At 32.9% G+C, this 27,114-nt stretch overlaps 5 protein-coding genes and 1 non-coding gene across 6 annotated transcripts; 2 read left to right on the top strand and 4 right to left on the bottom strand.

The window, feature by feature from the left end:
- Positions 1-160: 160 nt before the first annotated feature.
- Positions 161-2,993, top strand: LOC105633532 (hydroxycinnamoyl CoA quinate transferase). Its single transcript, XM_020679090.3, has 2 exons — positions 161-635; positions 1,896-2,993. Exons 1-2 carry the CDS (start codon positions 225-227, stop codon positions 2,784-2,786), a joined length of 1,302 nt encoding a protein of 433 aa, XP_020534749.1. The 5' UTR covers positions 161-224; the 3' UTR covers positions 2,787-2,993.
- A 1,637-nt stretch (positions 2,994-4,630) lies between these two features.
- On the bottom strand, positions 4,631-6,243 carry LOC105633531 (F-box protein SKIP1). The gene is made up of 3 exons (XM_012216138.4): positions 5,690-6,243; positions 4,983-5,560; positions 4,631-4,868 (listed from the first exon to the last, which is right to left on the bottom strand). The coding sequence occupies exons 1-2, from the start codon at positions 6,070-6,072 to the stop codon at positions 4,987-4,989; spliced, it is 957 nt and encodes a 318-aa protein (XP_012071528.1). The 5' UTR covers positions 6,073-6,243; the 3' UTR covers positions 4,631-4,868; positions 4,983-4,986.
- Positions 6,244-8,505: 2,262 nt separating this feature from the next.
- Positions 8,506-9,295, bottom strand: LOC105633530 (PMP3 family protein At4g30660). The gene is made up of 2 exons (XM_012216137.4): positions 9,077-9,295; positions 8,506-8,918 (listed from the first exon to the last, which is right to left on the bottom strand). Exons 1-2 carry the CDS (start codon positions 9,164-9,166, stop codon positions 8,781-8,783), a joined length of 228 nt encoding a protein of 75 aa, XP_012071527.1. The 5' UTR covers positions 9,167-9,295; the 3' UTR covers positions 8,506-8,780.
- A 1,593-nt stretch (positions 9,296-10,888) lies between these two features.
- On the top strand, positions 10,889-15,504 carry LOC105633612 (uncharacterized). The gene is made up of 3 exons (XR_016322066.1): positions 10,889-11,318; positions 11,602-12,008; positions 14,110-15,504. It is a non-coding gene; the product is annotated as an uncharacterized LOC105633612 (transcript).
- A 1,638-nt stretch (positions 15,505-17,142) lies between these two features.
- Positions 17,143-20,147, bottom strand: LOC105633529 (uncharacterized). The gene is made up of 4 exons (XM_012216135.4): positions 19,184-20,147; positions 18,147-18,217; positions 17,594-17,987; positions 17,143-17,499 (listed from the first exon to the last, which is right to left on the bottom strand). Exons 1-4 carry the CDS (start codon positions 19,310-19,312, stop codon positions 17,305-17,307), a joined length of 789 nt encoding a protein of 262 aa, XP_012071525.1. The 5' UTR covers positions 19,313-20,147; the 3' UTR covers positions 17,143-17,304.
- A 4,093-nt stretch (positions 20,148-24,240) lies between these two features.
- On the bottom strand, positions 24,241-26,902 carry LOC105633528 (hydroxycinnamoyl CoA quinate transferase). Its single transcript, XM_012216134.4, has 3 exons — positions 26,754-26,902; positions 26,161-26,593; positions 24,241-25,319 (listed from the first exon to the last, which is right to left on the bottom strand). Exons 2-3 carry the CDS (start codon positions 26,587-26,589, stop codon positions 24,435-24,437), a joined length of 1,314 nt encoding a protein of 437 aa, XP_012071524.1. The 5' UTR covers positions 26,590-26,593; positions 26,754-26,902; the 3' UTR covers positions 24,241-24,434.
- Positions 26,903-27,114: the final 212 nt, after the last annotated feature.

Below are 27,114 nucleotides of genomic sequence, written 5' to 3' on the forward strand. Positions count from 1 at the left end.
TATATAACTGTTGCGATAATATCACATAAAATAATATTTTTATGTACCGTCACCTGATTCGCATTCTGAACCACATCTTTGATATCAAAGCTCAGAAAAATATTATATTTATATATATATAGTTCACTTCATGAAAAAACAGAAGACCCAAAAACTTTCTTAACAATATATTGATCACTCTGTCTTCTAAGTCCTTTTGTGTTAATTACAAAGTAACACAGAAGATGAATATAAAGGTAAAAGAAACAAGCATGATATGCCCAGCCCAAGAGCTGCCTAACCAGCATCTATATCTCTCTAAACTGGATATAAATCTGCCTCAAACAAGCATACACTATATGCTGTATTTTTACGAGTCAAATAATAATTTTTTTGACGGTACTAAAGTGCTAAAAGAGGCACTGAGCAACGTTTTAGTGCAATTTTATCCTGCGGCAGGCAGATTGGGAAGAGATGAGAAGGGCAGGCTTCAAATAAACTGTAATGGAGATGGGGTTTTATTTATAGAAGCTGAAACAGAGTCTGCCATACATGAGCTTGGTGACTCCATGCTTTATGAGGAAAATCGCCAACTTATTCCAAGAGTTGATCATTCCAAGAACGACATATCTTCTTTTCCACTTTTTGCATTACAGGTAAAACTTGGATTTTATTTTATAAATTTGTCCTTGTAGTTTGCTATAAAACGACATAAGTTGTAAAAAATATACGGAAGGACAAAAGCTTTTAACAAAATAAACTATAAAGATGTTGCAGTGTATTTTTTAGAGTGCATGGATAGAGTAGTAATTCATGGCCAACTCTTATTTAGAATTTTTCCTAATTTCAGTAACTCTTATTTAGAAATATAAAATTTTTAATTTTTAGAAATATTTTAATACATCTTAAAATTAATCTATAAGAAAAAGTTATTGAATTTATTTTAAATAAATAATTTAAAATCCAAGCATAAACCCAATGAATATTAAAAAGTTAAAAAAAAAATTATTCATCAAAATTTGTTTTGATTTGAAATAGGTTGAACAACACCATCATCTCCTTTTATAAAACAAAATATAAACATTAATTCTGTTATAGAATATTCTCCTATCGCCCACATAATCACATTAAAAAATGAATTTTAACTTTAATTTCATTAGAAATATAGCACCGGTGAAAAGTGAATTGTATAATTTAGATGACATACAGTTGAATAATAACAAGAAAAACTTAAGTTTAGTAATAATAATAAAAAAAATACTTTTGTATGGATCAAAGACGTTAATAGTTACAGATCACAAAATCACACTTAGTTGATTATCAGAAACTGAATACACTTCATAATTTTATCGTCATCCCACAATAATCAAGCTCACTTCAATAAAATACTATGAAAAGAATCGCAAAGAATCCAATTCTTTTTATTGAAAGTATGAATTGGTTTTTTGTATTCTTATTTATATGAAAGATATGTATATAGATTTCGCAAGAAAAAAGAAAATTAATAAAATAAATATATACATATATATATTAATGATATTATTAATTGTTTAAAAAATAATTTTTAAAAATATATAAAAAGTATTTGTAACTCAATAAAATAATATTTTAACATTATGCAACGTAAGCATATTAATATTCTAATATTGTGACACATAAACTTTTATATTTGAGATTTGATATATTTTTATAGATATAGATATGTATTATATTATCTAACAGTATAATTACAGAAATAATGCTTTGGCCTTAGCCGATTGTCTTAAAATTATTGTCCAACAAGGCCAAAAAGAATTTATACGTTTCACGTGATCCAGATCCATTATTCTTTGAAATTATTATTATAGTTTGATTTGGTTTGTATAATTTTTTACTGTATAATTATATCTGTAATGAGATAGGGTTATTGTTGGTAGGTAACAAAATTTAGATGTGGTGGACTATCACTAGGAATGCAGTGGCATTATACACTATCAGATGGTAGAGCCTATATCCATTTTGCCAAGACATGGTGTGAAATAGCTCGTGGTCTCCCCATTAGCCATCAACCATTCATCGACCGAACCATCCTCCGTAACCAAGTCGCCGGAAAACCTAAATTCCGACACTCTGAATATGACAATCTACCTCCTATAAATCCAACGCAAAACAATAATGCCAAAACTGAAATATTTAAGATCACAGTAGAACAACTTAATGCCCTGAAATCTAAGGTACAGGAAGAAAACAACAACCATGGCAATGGAAAAACTAAGTACAGTAGTTATGAAATTCTAACTGCACATATATGGCGTTGCACATGCAAAGCACGTGGCTTATCGAATGATCAAGCGACCAAGATCAACATGGCTGTGGATGGGAGGTCAAGGTTAAAACCTCCACTTCCAAGCGGCTACTTCGGCAATGCAGTTTTCCGGGCTAGTCTCACTGCTTTATCTGGTGAGATAATATCAGAGACGTTGAAGGAAACTGTAGAACGAATCAGAAAGGCGATAAATCGGATGGATGATGAGTTTTTGAGGTCAACTATGGATTATATTGATGGATTGGATGATATAAGTGCAATTCAAAACAGGTGTCCGAATTTAGGTATAACAAGTTGGATGAGGATTCCTTTTTATTCTCTTGATTTTGGGATGGGTAAGCCATTATGTTTTAGACCTGTAAATCCAGTGGAAGGTAAAGGATACATACTACCAACTCCGAGCAATGAAATCGATGGGAGTTGGGCATTAATTATAACCCTAGAGATAAATCATATGGAATCCTTCAACAAGTTATTCTACATGTTGGAGGCAGATCTCTGATATTATTCCTTCCAAAATATAGTGTTTTTTTTTTTTTTTTTTTTTTTTTGTAAATCATTCGGTATTTAAAGTCTGCTGGTTCAGCCAATCTAGATTTGCACTTAAGGTCTACAAAGGAATCTCTTGAGATTTAAAAGTGCGAGAAGGGCTCTCTCCATCTCATTTCACTCTTGGGGATAGTTATTTTTTTTCTTTTTGTTAATTTAAGAATAAAGTTATCCTGAGTATTGGTAGTGAGTGGAGATTTGTTGAGATTATGTATCGTTAGAATGAGTTATATGTACTGCTTTTCATTTTTTTTTTTTTTTTTTTAATTTTTTACAATAGGGATAGGGGTAGGCCTCCCCTTAATTCACTAAATACTAGGACTTGGACTTGATACCTTCTGCTCATCGCATATGTATTGCCTTTTTGTTAAATAAGTTATCTTTTGTTTTTGTGAATTGGGCAACACACGTACTCTGATAAGTTATCTTTTGTATTGTAACATATTTAAATTTATTTTTAGTTTTTAATGTACAGCATAAAGTGAAATAGTTCAATAAATATATTTTTAGAAAAAACAATATTAAATTAAACATTTATTTAATCACATTACATTTTATTCCCTTATAATAACTTGCCAAAAATTTTTTTATCTTCTTTAATGTTCGATTTCTATGCTCCAGCAATGGTTTATTTCTCTTATTATTTTCCCAGCAGACAACATACTGTTTACTACTGCCAATTCACAATGGAGTCGAACACTAGCAGATGGCCTCCCCATTAGCATCTTACCATGCATTAATCAAACCATTTTCGGTGGCCAAGTCCCTCAATCCCCAAAATTTCTGCACATTGAAGATCACAAACCGCCCACCAAAAACCATAAAACCAATCGAATTTTATTCAAATCCTGACCTTAAGATCACTCCTACTCAACTTAAATCAAGTACAAACAATGGCAAAATGAAGTCCAGTAGCTATGAGATCCTACGTGAAAAGCATGTGGCTCATCTACTGGCAATCAATTAAACGTAACCATAGACAGTAGGTCACAGCCCATTACTTTTGGGAATGCCATCCTCTTGGCTAAACCAACTGATTTATCCAGTGACCTCTTATCAGAGTCATTAGAGGACACTGGAAAGAATTAACAAGGCAATAAAGCGGATGGATGATGAGTATTTTAAGATCGACTATTGATTATTTTGGAAGCACTAACATCTAAGGCCCTCAATTTTTCAGTTTCTAAAACCTCAACATCATTAGTTGGATGCAGCTCCCTTTCTATGACATTGATTTTGGGATGAGCAAACCAATACATGTCAGGCATGTAACTCCTTCCAATGGGAAGGCATACATAATACTAACTCTGAACTGTGGTGAAAATTGGGCATTGGAAATATGCCTAGAGGCAAATCACATGCACTCGTTCTAAAATCCTGTTATAAATTCCAACATTCTAAGATTTAATGTGATATTTTGGATGTTCAGCTTACTACTTTGTTGACCTTATGTACAGATTTTAAGTTTTTAAGCTAGGTGCATGCTTTACTAGTATTGGACACATATTGTTGTTCATTGAATTTAAATATGTGTAGTTTTGAATTGCTACAAGAGGTTATCATAGAGGGTAGAGAACTGGTTTCCAAGAGAGGACTCCTGTTTTAATTTATTGCTTGATGGGTCAGAATTTTATGCCCTAGTTTGTCAAGAAATTATCATACAGAACATGCCCAAGAGACACCAATCAGCAAAACTAACCAAGAAGAAAATGAACAAAGTTGAAGTTTTATAACATTCAAATCAAACAAACAAAAAAATTATGAAGAAGCTACTACTCTCCAATTTTTCAACCAAAATAAAACTAACAATTCTATACATTTTTATTTAATAAATTATTCAGCACAAGACCAAGTAGGAAACAAATAATGGCTTTACAACAATTTGAGACATAATATGCAGAAACATGCAAAGAAAGTTTCAAAAAAGAAAAAAAAAAAATTCAAAGACATAACTTATAAGAAATTACCACGTAGGCACCAATCCACCAAAGCAGCAAACATGAAGGAATCCAACTTCCCAGTAGCATTCAACAATCTGCAAGATTTAATAAAACATTAACGTCCAGATGCAGAACAAACCATTACAAGCTCTGACAGCAGCACAAGAAAAACAAGATGTTGTCATGGATGATAATCAAATTAAAATCACCTGATCAAATACGAAAAACATCCGTCTGGAATCGCTCATCATACAGCCTCCAATGGCCATACCTTTCAGTATGGAAGACTGACCTGGGGATATAGAAATTTGGCTTTTTAATCTCCTTCAAATTCTTTAAACCAGATGTTGCATTGATGATATCCCGGCTTGTCAAATTTGCACACCCACATAAATCCAAGTACTCAAGATTCAAACAGGCTTCACAAATTGATGCAAGCCCTTTCGATGATAACTTAGAGAATCGAAGTTCAAGATGCTCCAACTGAGGCATAGACTTTGCAATTGCAGCTGCTTCTGAATCCCCATCTTGAGGACAAGCATTCAAATACCCATCAGGGACAATTCCCATATGTTGGGAAGGATCTAACCAGTTCATGAAGTTTCGTTTTAGAACCTTAAGATTAGGGCAATTCCTTCCTATCATCACTAGAGATTCATGAGATATTTCATAGCAATAACTAATGTCAACCTCCTTAAGTTTGGTGCATTTAAAGGCTACCTTAGCCATAGATGCATCAGTAACATTTGGACAGCTCTTAATAGATAGCACCTCGAGGTTTGGGCACCTGAAAATGCAATAACCCAAGATTGAATATTGAAGAAATCATCAAAACTTAAAGATTAATTGCTATCAGGCAAGTTTTCACAGAAGTTCAAATTTGATGTTTTCTTTTTGGGGTAATTATAATTTGTACCTTTCTGCTACGAAACAGAGGGCGCGATCGGAGCAGTGTCTGGTGCGGATCTCGGTGAGAGAGCCATCGCTCCAAGCGACGACAGAACGGAGCATCGAATCCATCTTACGCTCGAACTCGGGAATCCACCACCGAGACAACTCAGTTGATGAGTCGAACAAAGCATCGAGATCGAACGTCGAGTTGAGTGAGCAGTCCTTGCAGGCGTTGAGCCAGGACTTGCACACCAACATAGGTCCTCGCCATCGGTGCTCCAGGGTGAGTCGCGCAATGATGTTGATCAAACACTCGTGAGTCAACTCGGACCAGTCCCTTCCCAATAACTCAGTTTCGGTTCCGGTCTCGGTGTCTACCCCATCGCCATTGCCATCGTATCCGTTCATTTTGTTTTGGGTTTATGGTAACCACCGAACTTTCGTGTTCCAAGATCATATCATGTGGATGGAAAATGGATAAAATGATAATTTAGGAACATTGTAGGCTTATTCATAGCCTGTCTATAATTTTTTATTAAATCCCTTACGATTTCTTCTCAAATTCTCATATGGATTTTCTTGCCTAAACTCGATCATAGACTTATCAACGGAGCAGATCAATAAAAAAATAATTTTTTATTAAAAAATAATGACATTTTTAATATAGAAAAGTATAATCCAAATTTTAATATATGCATCTCGAATACATTTAATTGATATTTAAATCCATTTTAAATTGATTGAAATGGATCAAACAGCCACAGAAGCTCTTTGCTCAGTTTAATGGTATAAAATAAAATTAGTGACAGTTTTAGAAAAAATTAAAGTTATTTTTTAAATTTGTAAAAATCAAAATTTATATATTAATTAAGAAAATGTAAAAAAGAATAATTAATTTATTTTAACAACATCCATATAACTATGAATTAAATGAATTTTGGTGGATAGTTGATATTTATAGTATTCCACCTCAAGCTCTATGTCAACTGTTGTAATTTTGGTCCCTCGTTGTGGGTTTGGCTTTAATGCATAAAGTTTGTTCAAAAACAAAATTCTAAATCCAATGCAAACATAAAAAAAAATAAAAAATCTATATTTTTAAAGCGTTCTCTTTGCCATACATTCTTTTTTTTTTTTTTTAAGATTTAAAATTTTTCTTCTTTTTTTATTATTTGATTGGCCAATTTAACTAATTTTTTTAATTTAATCTATAATTTTATAAATAATAATAATAGATAACTTTTAAAGCTTTTTAAATAACTTTTACAGTTTTAACCAATCAAACCGTTAAATGTTATTTTTTATAGTGTTCCGTGACATTTTGTATTAGCATTTTATGAAAAAAAAAATACTCAAACAGCTAACAGTTAAAAGCTAAATGAATCAGCTAAATGGCTCTAGCAGATTTTTTCATCAAGGATTCACTCTAAATTAGGGAAATCCGAGATTTATAATTAGGGGGTCAAACAAAAATTTAAAAGTTAGAAAGGCAAAATCCCAAAAAAAACAAACCGAATCGCTCTAACTGATAAAGTAAATTTAAAACAAAAATTTCTTTTTACCGCCGGTGGGCACGAAGCCGCCATTTGTCTACTGCATCTAATGGAAAAAATGCAACTTAACTGGATGCAGAAACATATACATATTCAACAGCATTTGCAAGCTAATAAGGCTAGGAATTCTGGAATCACGTAATAGAAGTTATACTATTCTCTTGCCTCCTATGGCTATTCATATAATTAGAAAGGTCTGTGCACTGTATCATTTATCAACAGATCCAACCTTCATCTATAAAATTAAAAAAGCTTTAACAAAGTAATGACTAATAACGAAAGCGAAGATGGGAGAAATTGCTGACTTCCACAACCAAATAAAAACTAAAAAGCCTGTGCAGGCAAAAGCTTGAAATGAGCTATTAAGCAAGGCTCTCGGTCTCAGATGTCATAATTGCAAGACCAATAGGTGAACCTAGTTTGACAGTGATAAACCATACTACTTTCAAATAGTTACCCCCAGTTAAGCCACTTTCATCAGAATAAAGGAAACAGCAATTATAAAGACTTACACCATAAGTTTTTAAACTCATAGTTCCACTTCTATTCAGTATCATGCCACCACCATCAAACACCAAACCAGAGACCTTAACCCTGAATGAGTATATCAAATTTTTGCACTTTTCACTACTGTTCATTTCTCTTATCTTAGCGATTTGCTCAGGAACCAAAAGAAAGCTTATGTAGAAAACGCACAAATAATAGATGATCTAATTTCTAAACCACAATGGCATCATTATTGCAATGACAATAAGTTAGAAAAGAAATCTAAGTTCCAATTTTCTGTGAGACTTGAGATATATATGTAAGCTCGTCTCCCCTATATGATAAAAGATGAACCGTCAGCAACAATCTAACTATCTAAAGCCATTTTTCACCTGTACAAACACAACTAATTTTGTAGACAAATCCCCCCAGTAATGAAAATTTCAGCCATACAAACACATTATTTCACTCTAGTAACAACATCAACCAAGTCTTAGTCCCAGACTAGTTGAGATCGGCTATATGAATCATTTATTTCCAATATCCACTCTTATCAAACTAATAGCAGCCCAAAGCAAAATATAAATCGGAAAACGCTTTGAAATACTTTTTTGTAGAAACAATTTTGAAAGAGAAATTTTACGGTCATTTCACTCCAGTAATGAAAATTTATGAACAGGCAGAATAAGAAAACCTTTAAATTTGAACAAATGACTCAATAAGCACATCCAATAGTTCCAAAACAATTGTAACAAACAAAGGCCACGCTCCATTTTGAATTCATCAAAAATACTAACCCAGGTATAAAAAATCAAAATCACATTCCTCAAATAAGTGATATCTCTTACAGATACAAAGTGGTGAACCAGAATCAGTCATAGACATAATCAAGCCCATCTTAACATAATCCCACATGCCATTCCTTTTGTTTGTGATCAAGCTTGCAGCTAAAGCATCAGTCAACATCAAATTAAGGAAATTAAGCATCAAATTCATCTTATTGCAAAGAGTTCAAACACGATACACCAATTCATGACACTACAGCGTAGAAACTACAAATAACAAGGAACTGGCTCACTAGTACGAGGCATAAAGAGGACGCCTATACTCATCAAAGTATTCTTCACGATTGACAAAAACGATGGCGTACAAAGCATAGATGATTCCAGGGACATAACCGAGGATCGTCAGTAGCACACAAAGCCAAAACTCAACCTACAATATCACATTTAAAAAAAAAAGAAATAAATAAACTAATTTTCAAGATCTGTTTGGCTGAAGAGAAAATTAGAGCTAGAGTAAAAAATTTCGATCTAATGAATTAATTTACTAAACAAAAAACTAAACCAAAAAAAAAAAAGAAGAAGACGTACACTGCAACACCCATGCCTGAGGCAGACGCCCAAAGGAGGAAGCAAAACGGCGATAAGGATTTCGCAGAAGATCTCACACTTGGTAGGCATTTTTCAACTGTAAAATCCAAACTCGAGTATTTTTCTTTGGCTCAGGATTTTTTTTTTTTTTCTTTGGCCTTGAATCTAACAAACAGTTTGATCCTTATATCGCGCTGATAGACAGTGACGAGATCTTAATGAGGAAGAAAACAAAACAAAACAAATCTATTAGACCTAATCTTCTACGACAACCCGCCGGGTACGAAGGTGAGGATAGCTAATAATTTAATGATAAATGTGAGAACTAAATAAATTTCACAATATTTAATAGCGTTAAATCCCATGATGAATCATAATTTATAACATTTGGATATTTCAGTCATTTAAAAAAATTATTCAATTTATCTAAATTATAATAAATTATTGAATAAATTAATTATATTATTCATAATTTATAATATTTAAACACTAAATTTTTCATTAATTACTCTTAATTGTATATAAATTATAAAATTAAAAAATCAATTTTTTATTTTTTAATGCATAAATATGACAAATATTTAATAATATAGTACTTTTTCATGTGATAAATATTTGAAAATAAAGGAGTATAAGTAAATCCTTGATGTTACTTAACTAGTTAATTCATTAATTAATAATCTAATTATGAATTTGGGTTTATTAGATTAGTGTAAATATTATTATACTACCAACGTTTTTATCAAATACATTAACAATGACTTTTATTTTCAAAATTACACCATTTGGTTCATGCATAATAATTCTGTTATATTATAAAATTACACAGTTATTTTTTCTTTTAAATGGTTGTAAAATAGTAAAATACCGTTAAAGATAATTATAATATATATAAATTAGATAATGTAAAGAAAATTGAAGTCTTTATTAATATTTTTTGCCAAAGGGTAGGATTATATAGTTAATGTCTTTAGGGATGTTTTTGACGTTTCTCACTTGACGAAAAGCTAATAATTAGACATTTCAATGTAACAAAATTATAATGCAAAGAATATATTTTAAAAAATTAAAATCTTTATTAATAAAATTTAGTAACTATATAATAATTACTCCTCCTAAATTAATGAGTTTTCTCTACGGGGTGAATTTTGTTATTGAGTGCATGTTGATCTAGATCAGTGATCAGCTGTTGTTCCAGGCAATGGACGGTCTAGATCTAGGAATGTGGTACGACCTATGGTCAGAAACAAGATAAGAAAAGATAGCCAGGTGCTGCTATGAGTGATGTACCTGTACTCGCTAAAATATAACGTGGTAATACATTATCATCATTTCATCATCTGATAGCAATTATCTTTACATGGCTAGTGATGTACGGCAAAGGAAAATTTTTTTAAAAATATTATTTTTTATTTATATTACATTATATTTTATATCGAAGGAGAGGAGTAATCCTTTCTCCCTTTTTCAAAAGTTGTTAAGTTTAGGAGTCCCTCTTTAGAAATGGGATGGTATTAATGAAATGTAAAATACAATGATAAAATTATAAATTTTCTTTTTTTATAAAAATTTATTTTACACTTTTCAAATGAAAATGTTAATAATGCTAGTAGTTTATTTATTACTTTAAACAATATTAATTAGATTCTTAATTTCATTAATTATTAAAAAAAAGAAACTAAAATATTTATTATTTTAAAAAAAATATTTATGATATTATTAATTTTATTAACTATTTAATAAAATAAAGAAATATAGTTAATATCATTAATGATATTAAATCTAACTCCATCAATGCGTTTTCTTCTATATCCATCTGTTTTAGGCCCAAAAAGTGAAAACAAAAGGAAAATAGTCTCTTTTGCTAACGTTCTTTACTTCTTCTTTTCCGCCTTCCCGACTCAGCGCATAGTGCACCTGGCTTGCTTACAGACAGGAACACACTGCCCTATACTCGCAGACTCGACGGAAGACTTCTCACGGCACCCAACTCAAGCTTTTTAACCGCAACTATTCTCACGCGCAATTTCCGCGTGCAAACAGCTTACAATCTCCTTTTCTTCTTCCCTTGTCTTGCTCTCTCGGTTATATTTTTCGGTTACGGTTCTCTGTCAGTTTCCTCTGCAGTTATCTTTGTAAATTTCCATGGAATTTAAGTTTCGAGCTGTGGATGGAAGACCGCGGTTTACGTACGAATCCTCTTCCACTACCGCTGGATACTTCTCTGAACAAGAATTTCGAGGTCCGTACAAATTCTAACCTCCAAAATCAGTACTCTGTTTTCAGGACAGTTAACTTTCGGCCTCATAACTTAAAAATTATACATTCGATGTTTGGTTGCTGAGAAAATTTAGACTAACAGGTTTATATAGCTAGCAATTTTGAGTTTTCAGTTAAAAATTTTTCGAACGATAGGACTTGAAGGAATTATCTCATCTATTTGCATCTAATTCAGTTAGTACACTTTATTGTCCCGGGAACGAAACGGTAAATAAATTGTTTTTTGCACTAATTCTCTGTTTCAGCCGCCTATACAAATATCCTAAACCCGGAGCTAATGCGAAACGAAATGCTCCAGCGCGAGATTAAGAAGGAGCGCATAAGAGAAGAGATAATCACTGGTGAAATTGTGCGGCGTCGAATGCTTGAAGCTGAAGTTAGGAGAGAGCTTATGATGGAGAGAGAAATGGCAATGCGAGCAGGAATAGAAGGAGGCCTCTCATTTGAGGAAAGACTGACCATGGGAATTCGCCCTAGAGTTTCGTGCTCTTTGAACGACCAGTTTTACAATCGGCGACTTGAAATGCGTCCGCCATTTCCTGCTCGTGGCGTTTTCGATCAGTGGCTGCAGCCACCCCGGTTATCAGAAGCTTTGGTTGCGCCTGATGTTAAGCCTGCTTCGGAATATAATCAGTCTAGATTAATAGTACTGGTAAGCATTCCTAATTTTGCATACTCTTATCAGTTAACTATGTTTTTTAAATTTGTAATTCCTTTCTTCTTTATTTAAACTTGCATGTCAAGTGCATGTTAGGTTGTGGAATAGTTTTTCTTGATTTAGTGGATTGGACTTTGTTCTAGCTTTATGAGTCAGAATCAGCAAACATTTTCTCTTGAAGCATTTTCACAAGTTGGTGGAAAGAATACCATGGAGCTTAAGGTACTTAAGGAACAAAAAAAACTAGGGAGTTTATGGTTAAATGTTTTTTAACGGCTCCCCTTGGATCTATCCATTTAAAGTGCATTTCAGCATTGGTTTCAATTCACACATTACATAGTTTTTTGGGGTAATGCATAGATGCTCCAACTGTCTTGATTTTATCCAAATGCAATAGCATTTGCTCATGGAAGTTTTTTGCCTGGACCATGGTTCATGATAGACCACCTTACATGTTGGACCCACACCATGTGAGATGGTCAATGGTGAACCATGGTCTAGGTGAGAAATCCACAATTTGAGATGGTGAACTCAAGTAAATGTGCGCGACTTAAAGGCACATGCACGAATGCTAATGCAGTTGGTAATAAAATTTGGGCCAAGGCAGTATGCTCCCCATAAATTAGTCTAGTTGTGTACTGCAAATCCTAATATGTAAAGCATGGAGTAAACCTGTCGATGGGGATCTCAGAATTCATTGTCAGCACCTTTTAGTTTTTACAGATTGCAAAAACACATTTATGAGATGTTAATTCTACGCTGACCTCAGAGTTATGATTGTTCATGATCATTCTGATTGCTTTCTTACTTCTTAGTCCTTCCTTAGCCCTCAAGAAAAAGCCTCTAGGCCTTAGTTATTTGTGACCCTAGGCTAAAGTTGAATCACAACCTCAGGTGACATTTTGCATGTCCAGGACCAGGGAAACCATAGCTTCAACAATTATAGAACTTTTGGTTTTAGTTCAAGCCCTTTAAATGATTTTGTCATGCCTGTTTTTGAATGGGATATTATAATATGGTTTTCAGCCTGAAATTGTTTTCTGTTTGTTGCAAAGGGATCCAACATGATTAAACAGCATTTATTTTTGGTATTATTGAAGTAATATTGGCATTGGTAGCAGTAAAAGCTGCCACCAAAGACCTTCATCATTATCGATCCATGTCATGCAGAGGGATCCACTAGTGTAGTAGTGCGAACCAGTATGGGAGTCACCAAATCTGTTTATTCAAAATGTGTTATCTATAATGCTAAGAAATGCACTATTCTTGCCACCTTATAAATAAAAGTTTCCATGGCACATCTCTGCATTAAATGTCTTAAATTATTGTGGCTGCAATATTTGAGGCACAGCCCTGTTAATTCGGCTGTTGCCATGGAAATGCTGGTCAGTGTCGCCGAGGACATTTATAATTTACAAATTCGAACACATATAAAGAAGGCAATATGAATGTTCTGTTATGTTCCATCAACTCACTAAAGGCAATATATGATATATCTTGTGCAGAAGTAGGCCAACATTTCTATTGGAAAGATAATGGGTGGGAAGAGAGAACTTCAAATTCCCAGTATATAACGATTTTATCCTTATATTAGAAAATAAATTAGTTAATTGAGATCTGGTGGTCAAACGGACATGTTATTGTTTTAAGAAATCACTTCATCAATTTCTGCAAGCAATTTTTATATGTTGCCTTAGAATCAAGTTCTTTCAAGAAGCTTTGTTTCAGGTGATCAGGTCTGATGTTAAATTTATTGGTTTGGTTTATGATTGAAGAAAAACTTATTGGAATGTTTGATTTTTTGGAAGAAATGCATTAGCAGGCATGGGTTGACAAATTATTCTTTTAATTTTTACAATGAGTGGTTACTTTACTTAAATTATATCAATGTCACAGTTTTTAAGTGAGAACATTTATCTGTATTAAACCAAATGTGATTTCTTGATTTACTGATGGCTTTGACTTTTGAAAACTACCTAATTGTGATTCTGAATTAGTGTTACTTTCTTGCTTGTGAGGGCACTCTTACAATTCTTCCAGCAAGTAATGTTACACGACTGCAGGTTATATACTGTGTTTGAGTATTATGTTGCAGGCGAAGCCTGATCCAAATCTCTGTCGGGCAAAGCGAAAGGCTGCAACAATACCTGCAGGAGATGCTGGGGAGCTCTGTTTGGCTGGTTTAAAGAAGAAACCCAAGGAGGAGTGGAGTTGTGCCCTATGTCAGGTTAGTGCTACAAGTGAAAATGGTTTGAATGAACATCTTCGAGGGAAGAAGCACAAGGCCAAAGAAGCAAGATTGAGAGCAACTAAGATGGCGAAAAACCTCAGTGCCTTACAATTGCCAAAGAAAACTGCAAAGCCAGCCGAGCTTACTATTGGTGTTTCATGCACAGAACTAGAGGCAAAAGTTGAGGAATCCCTTCAAGTTATTAAGAGTAATTACACAGAAAAGAAAATAGGGAATGAAAAAGATTCAGGGAAGAAAAATGAAAAGCAGTTGAAGCAGAAAAATAAGGGCGCAACAAGTGTGAAGAAAGATGTGGCAGCAAAATTGCAGAGAGAGAAGAGGACAGAAGAATTTAGAAAGAAGAAGAAATTTAAGTTCTGGTGCGAAGAATGTCATGTTGGTGCTTACTCTACTATGGTGATGGAGGCTCATAAAATGGGGAAGAAGCATGCAGATCGTTTGCGGAAACTTGATCAAAATGGGAAAACTGTCCTGGGCAATGCCAGCATGGAATCATCTAAAGCTGATCGTAAGGCAAAGAATGACATAATTGTGGCCGATAAAGCAAATGAGAATTTGACTGACAATTCCATAAAAAAGGAATCAAAAAACAAAAACTGTTGCAGATAATGAAAAGATAACAGAAAATGCAGTTATAATTGCAGATGGATGAGTGGCAAACTAATAAGCAAAAATTTTCTCGGTGCCTTTCGGAAGGTACCTCTCTGGACATAGACTTTGAAGTTCAAGGTTCCTTTATTTGGTTCTGTATATTTAGATTTAGTAAACACATGTATGCTGTATCTTATTTGAGTCATGAAATTGATGAAATAGCACCAGAAGCAATTGACTCAGCCTCAAGATTGGATAGATCATGATTGAAATTGTTATCATGTTCCTTTGTAGGTTGGATTGGAAGTTGAAAACTCTTCTTACAGGGTCTTTAAACATGGACTTATTTTCACAACAGATATCAGCATTGAACAATTGATCTACACCTTTGGAATTGGCATCGAGTCAAAGATGCAAAGATCCTGGAGGTAACTGTAACAAGCACTTTTTGCTCAAACCATATATAATAACTATTTAGTGTTTTTCCCTTTTCTTTTTTTGTCTTGCCCCTTGTCTTTGCTTTGCAAAACGCCAGATAGTTCAAATGGCCTAGCCTTTTGACCAAGTTGTGGGTTTGAATTATGATAATCTTTGTGTTTTTCAAAAATATATATAACCTTAAATGGCCAAGTGGCCAAGGGTTCTAGATATTGTAGATGTTTACACTCTAAAATTCATCAATTATGGGTCTTTGTATTTGAGGCAAAAGTCTATGGAGTCTGTAACTATTATCAATGATTAAAAGGGCATAAATTCACTCTATAGTTTATCAAAAAAAATTTTTAGCACTTCAAATTTTAGGGAGCACCTATTATATCTTTGAAGTTACGAATTTAGTAACAGTATACAATTTTGGCTTTTATATTGGAAATGACATCTTTTTAGGTCTTTGGCTCTATATGCAAAATATTAGTTTGATTTGTGGTTAATACATTTTTAAAATAATATTTTTCGCATTTTTAACTATCCAATAAGTTTTTAATAGATCTAATTTTATAAGTTGAAGTGTTTGATAGATACAATTTTACAAGTGAAGTGTAAATTGATCAAAGTAAAAGTTGAGGATAGTATAAGATTTTTTTATACAGAATGAGGGTGAATTTATGCATTTGGAGATGAAAAACTCCGTTGATTGGAACGTAAGGTGTTAGATAATTTTAAGGATTGTGGAATGAGGAATACAAAGTGAATGTTCTAGAAGAGAAAGACACCTCACACTAGCCAATTTGAGTGCCAAGATGCCGCTTCATTACCAAAGGCACCAAGTACACAACAACTTCTGTAAGTTCCTCGTTTGAAAATTTGCAGAAGACCCTACATTATCACTACAAAATCTATTCTACGCATATTTTATCTCACTTTATTTTCATCGTAATTTTATTTTATTGCCTTCAATTGTCTGTATCTACTTTCATTATTTCTTCCAAATCTAGCTTAGTATTTTTTTTTTTTTTAACATAGTTCTAGCGTTTTCTTTTATATTTGTATTCCTTTCATGTTAATCTTCATATCCATAACTACTGGTGTTGAATTTTCTGGTCAGTGTTCTTCTGTTAAAATATCAGCTCCACTTATTGGAACAGATTCTGCAGTGGCTATTCTCCGTTCTTCATTAGATCTGTATCTATTTCTCTTGTTGTTTGCCACCTATACTCTTAAATTTAATTCCAAAAGGTACAATTCACCTATTGTGAATACCCATTAAAAACTCAATTAGTAGAAAACCAAAATTTGAACTTTCTTTTTTTCCCCTATCTTTAAGATAAGATTAATCTCAAAGAAAAATAAAAAAATTGGGAAAACAATAGGGAGTGGCGTCTATTTTGTATTGCTAGTGGAAGAATTACAGCCTACTGGCAATTGTCTAAACACGTAATGATACAGGAACATGTGAAAATTGCATTTAAAGTGAAGATCGGTGGCCATTGTTTTTCCACCGAAAGCAACAAATAATGTCAAACGACCCCATAGTTGACGTCTGCCCGTATAGAAAAGGTATAGCTAAAGAGTCATAAACGAGCTGTCGAATTGGTCATTAGTCTACCCTCATACGTACGCTGCCCATTAAAGAATCTGCCACACTTCTCAATTGTCGTAATCGATAACTATTCTACCCCTCAAGTAACGCAAAGTATAGAATAATTGTGCCGGCCTGAATATGCAAAATGAACTATAATTCCCTCAAATTTGTTCTATTAAAACTAATGTGTCCATCAAATAGACAAACTAGCAAAATTTTAAACCTAGCCAGAGGCATGCTGATGAAAAGATAAAAAGAACCAAGAATTTGCTACCTGAACACCAATTCATCTGTAATTATAATATGTGGAACTATTTCTTTCTTTACAAATAAGAGAAAAATGAAAATGTGAGTTAACCATAACAAGGCTAGGGAACTTTTCCAACCTCGCCAAATGTGACTAAGTTGCAATTGAAATAAGAACAAAATCAAACTCTCAGAGCAACCTGATCTTGCCATGAAATCTTCCTCTTCCCTGCCCTACTCGATCCATTTCCGACTGTCCTACAAGCTGATAACTTCATGTCGTTGTGTTGATCATCACTTCCACCTCTCATTAAACATATCTTTGGTTCCTCTATTCTCATCGTATCTCCGTTTGCCTGTAATTCTTCCTCCTCCATCTGCAACAAGTTACAATAATAACATTAGCTTGTAACAAAATGATGATGTATGAATTCATGGCTAACGTCATTTATAATGGTTATAATTGATTACCGAAATCTGGTTCAAGTCAAAACTTGGTGTATTGTTTCTAACAGCTGCCTCTTTCCCACCGTAAATCCGTTCCTTTTGATTTAAGTCCGGAATTGTCACTGAATTACGCAATGCAGGCTCCTTTCCCATGCAAGTCTTATGCTTCTGGCTCAAATCAAAATCTTGAGCAGGGTTTCGCAAAGTGGCTTCCCTTTCACTATAAATCTTTCCCTTCCTGTTTAAATCAAATCGGGGGCCTCCGCGCTGTATCGCAGCATCATTTCCAGTGTAATTCCTGTCTTTTCTTACAGCTCTAGTTCCATTTGCTAGGCTTTGCCGCTGCACATGTTTTGGCTCAGGGGCAGGATTTTGAGACTGGTTTTGCATCAAATACTTGTATCGTTGTCTCAGAAATCTACCATTTGAAAAATACAACCTTTGAGTGACATTCAATTTCAATCCCAATACAAAATTGCAAATCCGCAAATTAAAAAAACATGTAATATAATATTAAACCAGTCATATAAATTTTAATAAAAAAAATTCCCAACTTTACTTATTTAAACAAGTTTACCTGACTTCTGCCATTAGGTTCAATTTTTTCTGTTTCATGGTCTGCAATTTCTTTTTCTGGTCTTCTGTTTCCTGAAGAAAGCATAATAATAGATCCATCTATTACTAACTGAACTTATTGCATAAATCCATAATTAAAGCTCAAATACACCTTCCCTCCCCCAACACAAAAAAAGTTTCTGGAGAAAGGTTAGGAACCCAAACAATAGGATTTTCAAACTACAAACAGGACATAAAAGATTAAAAGGCAAGTTCTTAGTAAACCATATCAATCAACACAAATTCAAAGGAAAGTGAATAACACTTGCAAACAAATTAAATTGACGACATCAAAAGGTATAATTAATAAGTTAAACCCCCAAAGATAAGTGCTACATCTCAAGACAGCTCCAACCAAGCAAGAAAAAAAGCATTTTTCTGTGAAATTCTCAAGGCAGGGAACTTTCAGATTGAAAATTTTCAATCAATCAAACATACAGAATATAACTGTGAAATAATGATCCCAATAAACCACATAAATCAAAATATATAAACATGTGCACGAATAAAGAGGCAACATAAAATCACAGATCAAAAACAGAAATTATTGATAAACCCATGATAAGTCACTAAAGAACGAGTCAACTTATCCGTTTGGTCGTTGGCCAAGTCATGAAACATTAAAGATCATACATATATCCCAGAAAAAAAGCCCCAACAATAAATACTTAGCTTGTGGGTTTAACCTCAATGAAACTTAAGAAATTGGAATTTCCATTTTCCACCCGTCCTACCCAGTTCTTCTCTATAACCAAGCAAAAGGTAAGGCAAGATGTACAAAATTTTGTACAAAAAGCAAAATAAAATAGAAAAGAATTAATTTTTATCCCCTTAATTATATTTGCCCAGAAAACAATCAAGCATGGCAAACCTCTAATACATAAAACCTAAGAATACATGGAAAGAACCCCAGAAAAGCAAATCCCATAAAAAATCAGATCTGATACAAAAATCCCACAGCAGAAACAACAAATTCAACTAAACCCAACAAGCTATTACCTTAAACAACTCCATATAGTCCTGCATGAGACTCTGATGCCTGAGCCTGGTTCTTCGATCCTCATACATAGTCGAATATGGAGAAGGAGAAGATTCCATAGCAGCAGCTACCCCTTTCATCCTCTTCATGATTAGATCAAATCAGATAAAGATAAAAAAAAACCCACAAGAAAAAAACTAAAGACCTAGGTGGGGGAGGAGAGAAAGAGAGATGGAGGTAGAGGGAAATAAAGGAGGGAAGAAAGATGAATAAGAAAGAAAGAGAAAGAGATGGACAAGAAATAATAAAAGAAGGTAAGGAAAGGAAAGAAGAGGGTAGATAGAAAGAAGGAGAGAGAAACAAGAAAGAGAGAGATGGGAAGGTTCTCGCTTTCCTGTTCTCTCTGTGAAACTCTGACCAAGACAAAGAAAACCCAAAGAAGCCCACATAATTCGGTGAAAAAAATGTTTCTTTTGAGAGTTGAGACAGTGATGAAGATGGGATTTTTTGGGGGGTTGCAGAAGGGTAATTGTGGCATAGCTTGATGTAATTTTTATTTGTTGTAGGAGAAGTGAAAGAGTGTTTTTGAGAGGTGGGTTTGGTTGGACGACAACATTTGAAGACATCTACTAATACTATCTCTTCTCTCTTCTTTTCTTTCTTTTTTTTTCTTTTTTTGTTTTTCTTCTAACATAAATTTTGGTCCAGCTGGGCCATTGAAGAGAGAGAAAGAGAGAGTTGGGTGGTGTGGACTCTTCCTTGTTTTTGAGGGCGTGGAGTTTCCATGTTTTCTCTTCTTTCTTTGTGTTTTTTAGGCTCTGTGACTGTGTAGAGAGATATAGAAAGGAAAAGAAATGTACCCCCCTTTCTAGAGAGAGAAAGTGAGAGTGAATGAGATCAATGGGTTATGGGTGGGGGGCTGAAAAAGCAAAGCATAGATAGATAGAGATAAATGGGATGATGCTGTTTTCTGATGTGTTGTTGTTGCTGTTGTTTCAGCAATTGTTGCTACTACCTTTTTTTTAGGCTTTGAGAGAGATAGCAGATGCTTTTCATTTTCTATATTATTATCACACCTGGTCTATTCTCTTGCTTTTACTCTTTTGCCCCTCTACGCTTCCTTTGTCATCAAGAATGCTTCCTTTTCTGTCTTTTTTTCCCACTTAGCCTGCCAGAATCTGGCTGTTAAAAAACGTAAAGAATTAAAGAAAACCCCGTTTTGGCTGATACACAAACAAATTTAATCTTGAAGCCATTAATATTATATTGTTGAAGGGTTGAGCGGTTCCCTTCCCATGGCTATCAAATTTAACTTGTTCTGGGGCAAATTGGTAAACTTTTGCAAAACCCATTCTATAAATCTATCTCATCCTTTGTCCACTATGGATGCAAGTCCCTAGTCCCTACCTGTTTATCCACCTAATGACAGAAAAAAACTTCATTTCTTTAATAAGTATGGAGTAACCATCTTGAAATATCTGAATTTATCAAATTTGATCCAAGTCTTTTATTTTATTTTACTTTTTTGATATGAAGCCTCTGAATTTTTGTTAAATAGTTTTATTTAAATTAAGATTAAAGAGTGATAATGATATATTTAAATTCATAATCCTAGCAGATGCACAATTATAAATTTTATTACTATAGTGATCTACCATCACCATTTTGTGTATCACTGATGATCCATATACAACTTAAGTGAAAGGAAAGCAAAAAGGTTTCTGGTTCTCTCTCTTGAAGTTGGCTTGCCTTCTCTTGCAATTTTGTCGGCAACCAAGTTAAGTTCCTCTCTCTCTGTCTCTCTCTCTGGAGTATATTCTTTTTGGAAATTGATTTATGAGAGGAGGGCAGAGATGGAGAGGTGGTGTTTTGGATTTATTATCATTTGAGAGAGATGAATATAGGTTAGGTGTCTTCCTCTCCTTGCCTTTCTTATTTGTCTTCAATGCCTGTAAAAATGGTTCCATTTCATAGCATCGAGGTAGGAAGTTACATGACATGGACACTTGAGACTGATTTATTTTACTTTTTACTTTTAATTGTTTTTTAAACTAATTATATCAAGAAAATTTAAATATTATCCTCAAATCTATTTATCAATAGAGGTTAAAAACTAATTAGGTTTTACTACAATGTTTTCATTCATGTTGATGATGTCATAAATATAAAAATAATTAAGTAATCTTAGATTTTTATCAACATTTTTTTTGTACTTCTTTTTTGTGTGTTTTGTTATTTCTTTCTATTATAGATTAGTCCCATCAATAAACCAATTTCCTAATTATGGGTAACATATGGTTTTTTTTTTTTTTTCTTTAACTAATAATGTTTTTTTATTTAACTTTTTAATAGTGGTTGATAATTAAAGCTTATTAATTATTTTTTTTTTTTTTTATGTGGAGGCAAGATAAGTTTGAGTGGTTTGATTTACATGGCTAATAATTTTCATGATAGGTAATTTTTCAATAGAGATGATAGGTAAGTAGTTGATTACTAATAAACTGTATTAACCTCATAAAATTACTAATATATTTTTTATTTTTTAAAAAATTAACATTTTGGTATCATCATTTGATTTATAATTATTTAAATATAATAATTAGCTATCAAATTTGAAAATTCTTTAAAAAAACTATATAATATATGATAATTTATGAAAATAATTATAATTTTAATAGCCATTTAATATTTCTGTTGGGATCTATTGTTAGAATTTTACTAAACATTTATCGTTTAACAAATGTTAGCAGTTAAGGCTAACTTGATTTAAAGTTTTCTCATATCAATGAAAAAATTTGATGCAACAACTAACAATATGCGCAAAACTGATTTTGAAAAAATATTTCAGATGCTTAAAATCAATTTGAAAGCAATTAAAGTTCAAATTTCAATCTTTTTTCAAAATAAATTTTGGATGTATAGAAAACTCAGTTGTTTTTTTTTTTTTTGAAGAGAAGAAAACTCAGTTGTTATATCTACTGGATCAATTAAAAAATAATTTTAGTTGCAGTTTGAAGACCCAATGGGCCTTCGTTTTTCTAAAATGGACCTTAATTTTATAGACCGTAAACGATACGTTTAGAACCAACGTTGGATTAGTTTAACCTCATATCCAGTATCCACGTGTCACATACAGCATAGAGGGAGCCACGTAGATGTTAACCGGTAAATATCAAACGAAGCTGACACGAGGATATACTGAATTAAGATTCTATTAGATTTTAAAATTTTAATGATATTTAATTTAGATTTTTTTGAAGTGTATTAAAATTTTGTGGTATTCAATTCACTCTTATAAGATATATAAAAATATAATGATAATTAATTATGACTTTTTAAAAGTTCATATAAATTTGATGGTATTCAAAAAATTATTAATTTGAAAAAATTTTATAAAATTATTGATTTCATTGGACTTTAAGGCGCTAGGTATAAATAAAAAAGCCATTTACAAATTCATCCTCCAACTAAAAGATTTCAAAACTCTTTTAAAATCTAACAGAGTCTTAATTCAATATACCCTTTAATAAAGATGTAATATCCGTTTAAAATTTTATTACTCGTGTCCGTTCTAAACTCATTTAAGTACTCATATTCGAACCCGTTTAAATTGTCATATCTGTCTAAAATGCATCTAAAGTACCTTTTAAACAGATAGGATGCTTACGAATCTTAAATTATTCAAATCTGAATTTATTTAAAATACATTTTTTTACTAATAATGAATAGGATGTCCATGGATAGATTACCCGCAGGTACCACTATCAAACCTATTTAATATAGCAATTAATGGGTAGCGGATATCCAAATATCTATACACATATCCTACATGTATCCATTATGGGTGTAATTTCACTATTCATATACATTACAGATAGTAATTTATTATCCATATTCGTTTAAACCCTTTTATAACTACTCATATACTCTTTAAAAGAATCGGAGCAGAGTGGATACCATAAAATATTTGTACCCACTTATATCCCTACACCTTAAGATGTAAAACAATGTATTAATTATTGGATTAATTTTGAATTAATTCATATGCTAAGAATTTGATATTTTGACAAAAACTAATATTAATGGTACTTCAAAATTTTCAAAATTAATTTGCTATTTTTTGAAATTTTTTTACGTTGATTTCAATTAAATAATGATTTAACTAAATAAAAATTTGAAAAAACTTTGAAATAGTCAAAGAGCTGAAGAATACAATTTGTCGTTATTGCAGCCGAACCACTAGGCTCCATGAGCCGTAAACGACGGGTCGTGCATCAGTTTTAAATTAATATAAAACCGCCTCCTTAGGCAAGCTCTGGTAGTTGGTGCATGTCCTAGCTAGCGGTGGTTGCTAGTTTTCGATTTTAAATATATATAATGGATGTTCCAACGAGACGGTCATAGTTTAGTTAAGGGACAAAAAACCTATAGTCTTATAACTACATTGTGACTATTTTGAAAGCATAAGATAACTGCCGGTGACGCTGGCCGTTATAAGTCTTTTATTATTAGCGACGGTAAGGTTTTAATAACGAAAAAAAAAAAAAGATTTTGGAGAATATGACGCATTTACTTTTTAGTTCCTCATTATTTTTCAGTTTTTCTATTGGACTCTAAAACCTTGTAATTTGTTCGATTAGGTCCTGAAATTAATTTTGATTATGTATAGAAAAATCACTGTAATTCCATCAAAGTCAATCAAAATCTAAAAAAAAAAAATCTCATAAATTCCACAAAACTCTATGTAAAATTCTAATAGAATCTGTAGAAATTTTAGGAAATCCTTCAATTACATCAAACTCAACAGTTCATTTAAAATCTTACATACTCCTAATCCAATACACCCCTAAGTGTATGTTTGAGAAGGAGAGGAAAGAAAATAAGTGAGGAAAACAATGAAAGGTTGTACTATTTATTTTAGTTTTTAGTAGTTAGATTTAGTATTTGGTTTTTAGCATCTTCTATTCGATTTTGTCTTCAGTAGAAAAAATAAAATTGTTTCAATTGAGTCTAGTTTTTATTAAGCTCATATATATATAAATTTAAATCAGCTTAAAAGTAGCTGAAAGCCGATAAATCGAATCAAAACGATTAAATTAAACCAGCTTAGGTCAGGTTGACGATACATGGCAATAATAAATTTTGTTTTCACAGAGAAAAAGAAAGAAGGAATTAATTGAAAGAGCATTTATCATGTAGATGAAAACAGAAAAAAAAAAAAAAAAAAAAAAAAAAAGAGATTAGAAAACACTTGTTGAAATACAAGTGTACCTACAACTCATAAAAGTAGGCTTGAAAGAGTTGTATATGGTCTGTCTCCAGACAAATAATTAACCTTAGACTCCCATCATTTCTCGGACTTGGCAAAACATATCCCATTCCTTCGAAAACGACACTTGCTGGGCCCATGAAAATGGGCCGGCTCCACCCAAAATCCGCTTCATGTATAGGGAGTTTCATCCAACTCACAATATTCAGATTTGGACTCCTGAATGTGCTGGCCCCTCGCTTCAGAGCCGTTAGATCAGGCTGCATTTGTAAAAAATCAAGGGCTGATCTTAAATATTCATCATCCATTCCTTTTAGTGCTGAATGGATTTTTTCTACTATCTTCAATGGGTTTGATTGGACTTCCTCAGATGAGGTTTTTACTGTAGCGGTAAATAAAACATTGCCAAAGTAACCGCGTGGTAATGGAGGACGCAATCTGAACCGTCCATCAGTTGCAATATAGAGTTTTGTAGCTTGGTCATTGGATAGGCCACGTGCCTTGCACATGCAACGCCAAATATGTGCAGCTAGGGTTTCGTAAGTGCTGTGGCGAACCATTCCGTTCTCATTTTTTTTAAACTTCGACTTGAGAGTGGTGAGCTGATCAGGTGTGATCCTGAGTATTTTAGTTGAAGTGGGTTTAGCGTTTAATTTGATAGGGGTGATCATGGACGGAGGGGGATCATACTCTACATGATGGAAAGTAGGAGTGGGCGGAATTCGAGCACTAAGTAGTGTCCGCTCGATGAACGGTGAAAGGGTAATGGAGTTGCCACGTGTTATCTCAGACCATGAATTGATGAAATGGATGGCAGAAGTACCATCTGCTACGGTATGATGCAGGCACACACCAAGACATACCCCTCCACATCTGAAATAGGTTACCTAGACAGCAGAAGAAACAAAGGGGTGAATTACTATAAGTAAAATTATCGTTGAATCTACGTTACTTTTAGAGATTTGCTTATTTAGAACGATAATATGATTTCGTCCATAAATCAAACCAATAAAATAGAATTTCTTTTTTCGCTATAAACGACGGTGTTTTTTATCATATATAAAAAAAATGATGAATTTTAGAATAAATTTTAAAAAATTTATATTTTAATTAGTTTGATCTATAAGTAGAGTTATGAATCTGTCTAGGCAAATATTTTCTTTACTTTTTACTGTAGATATGATGAAAAGTAAGTATTAACTTGCCTTAAAATCACTCCATAAGCCTCTTCATGGACCAAATCAATGAAAATATATATATATTTACTGAATTGATGATATATTAATTTGATCTATGAGTAGAGCCATAAACTTATTATAAGTAAGTCTAATCTTAAATAGCAGCGCTCTGTTAGGCTCACAGAATCAAGTATTGTTTAATAAAAAATCTATTTTAATAGTAAGTAGTTGTTCTAATATTTATTAAATATTTTACTAGGGTTTTAAAGTTTCATATTCTATTTTTTCAAATTTTTAAGTACTAATATAAACGTTATAGCATCGAATATTATAAATAAAGCATTATATTAAATGTTATTAGTGAATAAGGGTTTAATGAAAATTTTAATGGTCAAAAAGATTGGAACGAACTTGAGATCTCTTATTTTCCATATTGTCGTGGACACGTATATTAACTAATTTTTTTGACAGAGCAAAATAGAAACAGTAAGTACATATATTTGTTGGATAGAGGGAGTTATGTATCTTATTATGTACTAATTAGGAGTACCTGTACGGCCAGTAATGGGTAAGAAGAGATATCCTCCGATGAATAGCCATCCATAGTTGGAACAAGTTGCATCATCTTCAAGCTAGGAGTAAAATCACCAAAATCATCTATAACAGAACCTGTTTCAGCTTCGACGAACAACACTCCCTTTGCATTACACTCTATATCAATTCTACCATTTTTATCAGTACGTAACCTCCCTGCCAATGGGTAAAAGGGAACCAGAACGTGGCTTAGAGCTTTCTTAAGGACCTCAGAGTCGAAAAAGTTAGAAGCACCGTTTGGCTTGTAGAAGTATACTGTTGGGATGTGAATTGTTGGAACTAAAAGGTCTAAGTTTGAAGTCCATATGCTTGTTCTTGGTGTATCTTTTGCAGGCAGTACAATGCTTGATTCTTTGACACTAATTTTCATCTCCTTAAGAGCCATGCACCTGAAAAATTAATTACATGAAGTGTATATATATATATATATATATATATAGAAAAAGAGAGAGAGAGAGAGAGAGAGAGAGACACATACACACACACACAAGAACACAAGGGATTAATAAAATGCTTGTTTTAGAAATTTTAGAAACTGGAAAGAGTTACCTGAAGGACAACGAGAGAAAGACTTGCAGTTGCAGACTCTAAAATTTGTACACAACACACGCTTTCAAGGCGATGTAGTGCTAAGTGATGGTGATATTTATAAAAGGATCAACATAGATGCCCGATTCGTCTTTAACTTTAAGTCACTGTCATATTATAATATAATCTCAAATAGTACAGTATAGGGCCAGTAAATAATTGTAGACGAACGTGTACGGTTGGAATGGTAATAGCATGTGAAGAATGGAGATGACAAAAGTGTAAATGCAATGCAACTCCTGGGCTGTGGCATTGGAGCACAACGTTTTGCAAGGCTAAATAAAATATTTAACCCCTAAATTTTGAAAAAGAAAAAATTTGT

The sequence above is a fragment of the Jatropha curcas genome, chromosome 8 (assembly GCF_041381405.1).
Source record: "Jatropha curcas cultivar XTBG-Jc1 chromosome 8, XTBG_Jcur_1.0, whole genome shotgun sequence".
Lineage (NCBI taxonomy): Eukaryota > Viridiplantae > Streptophyta > Magnoliopsida > Malpighiales > Euphorbiaceae > Jatropha > Jatropha curcas.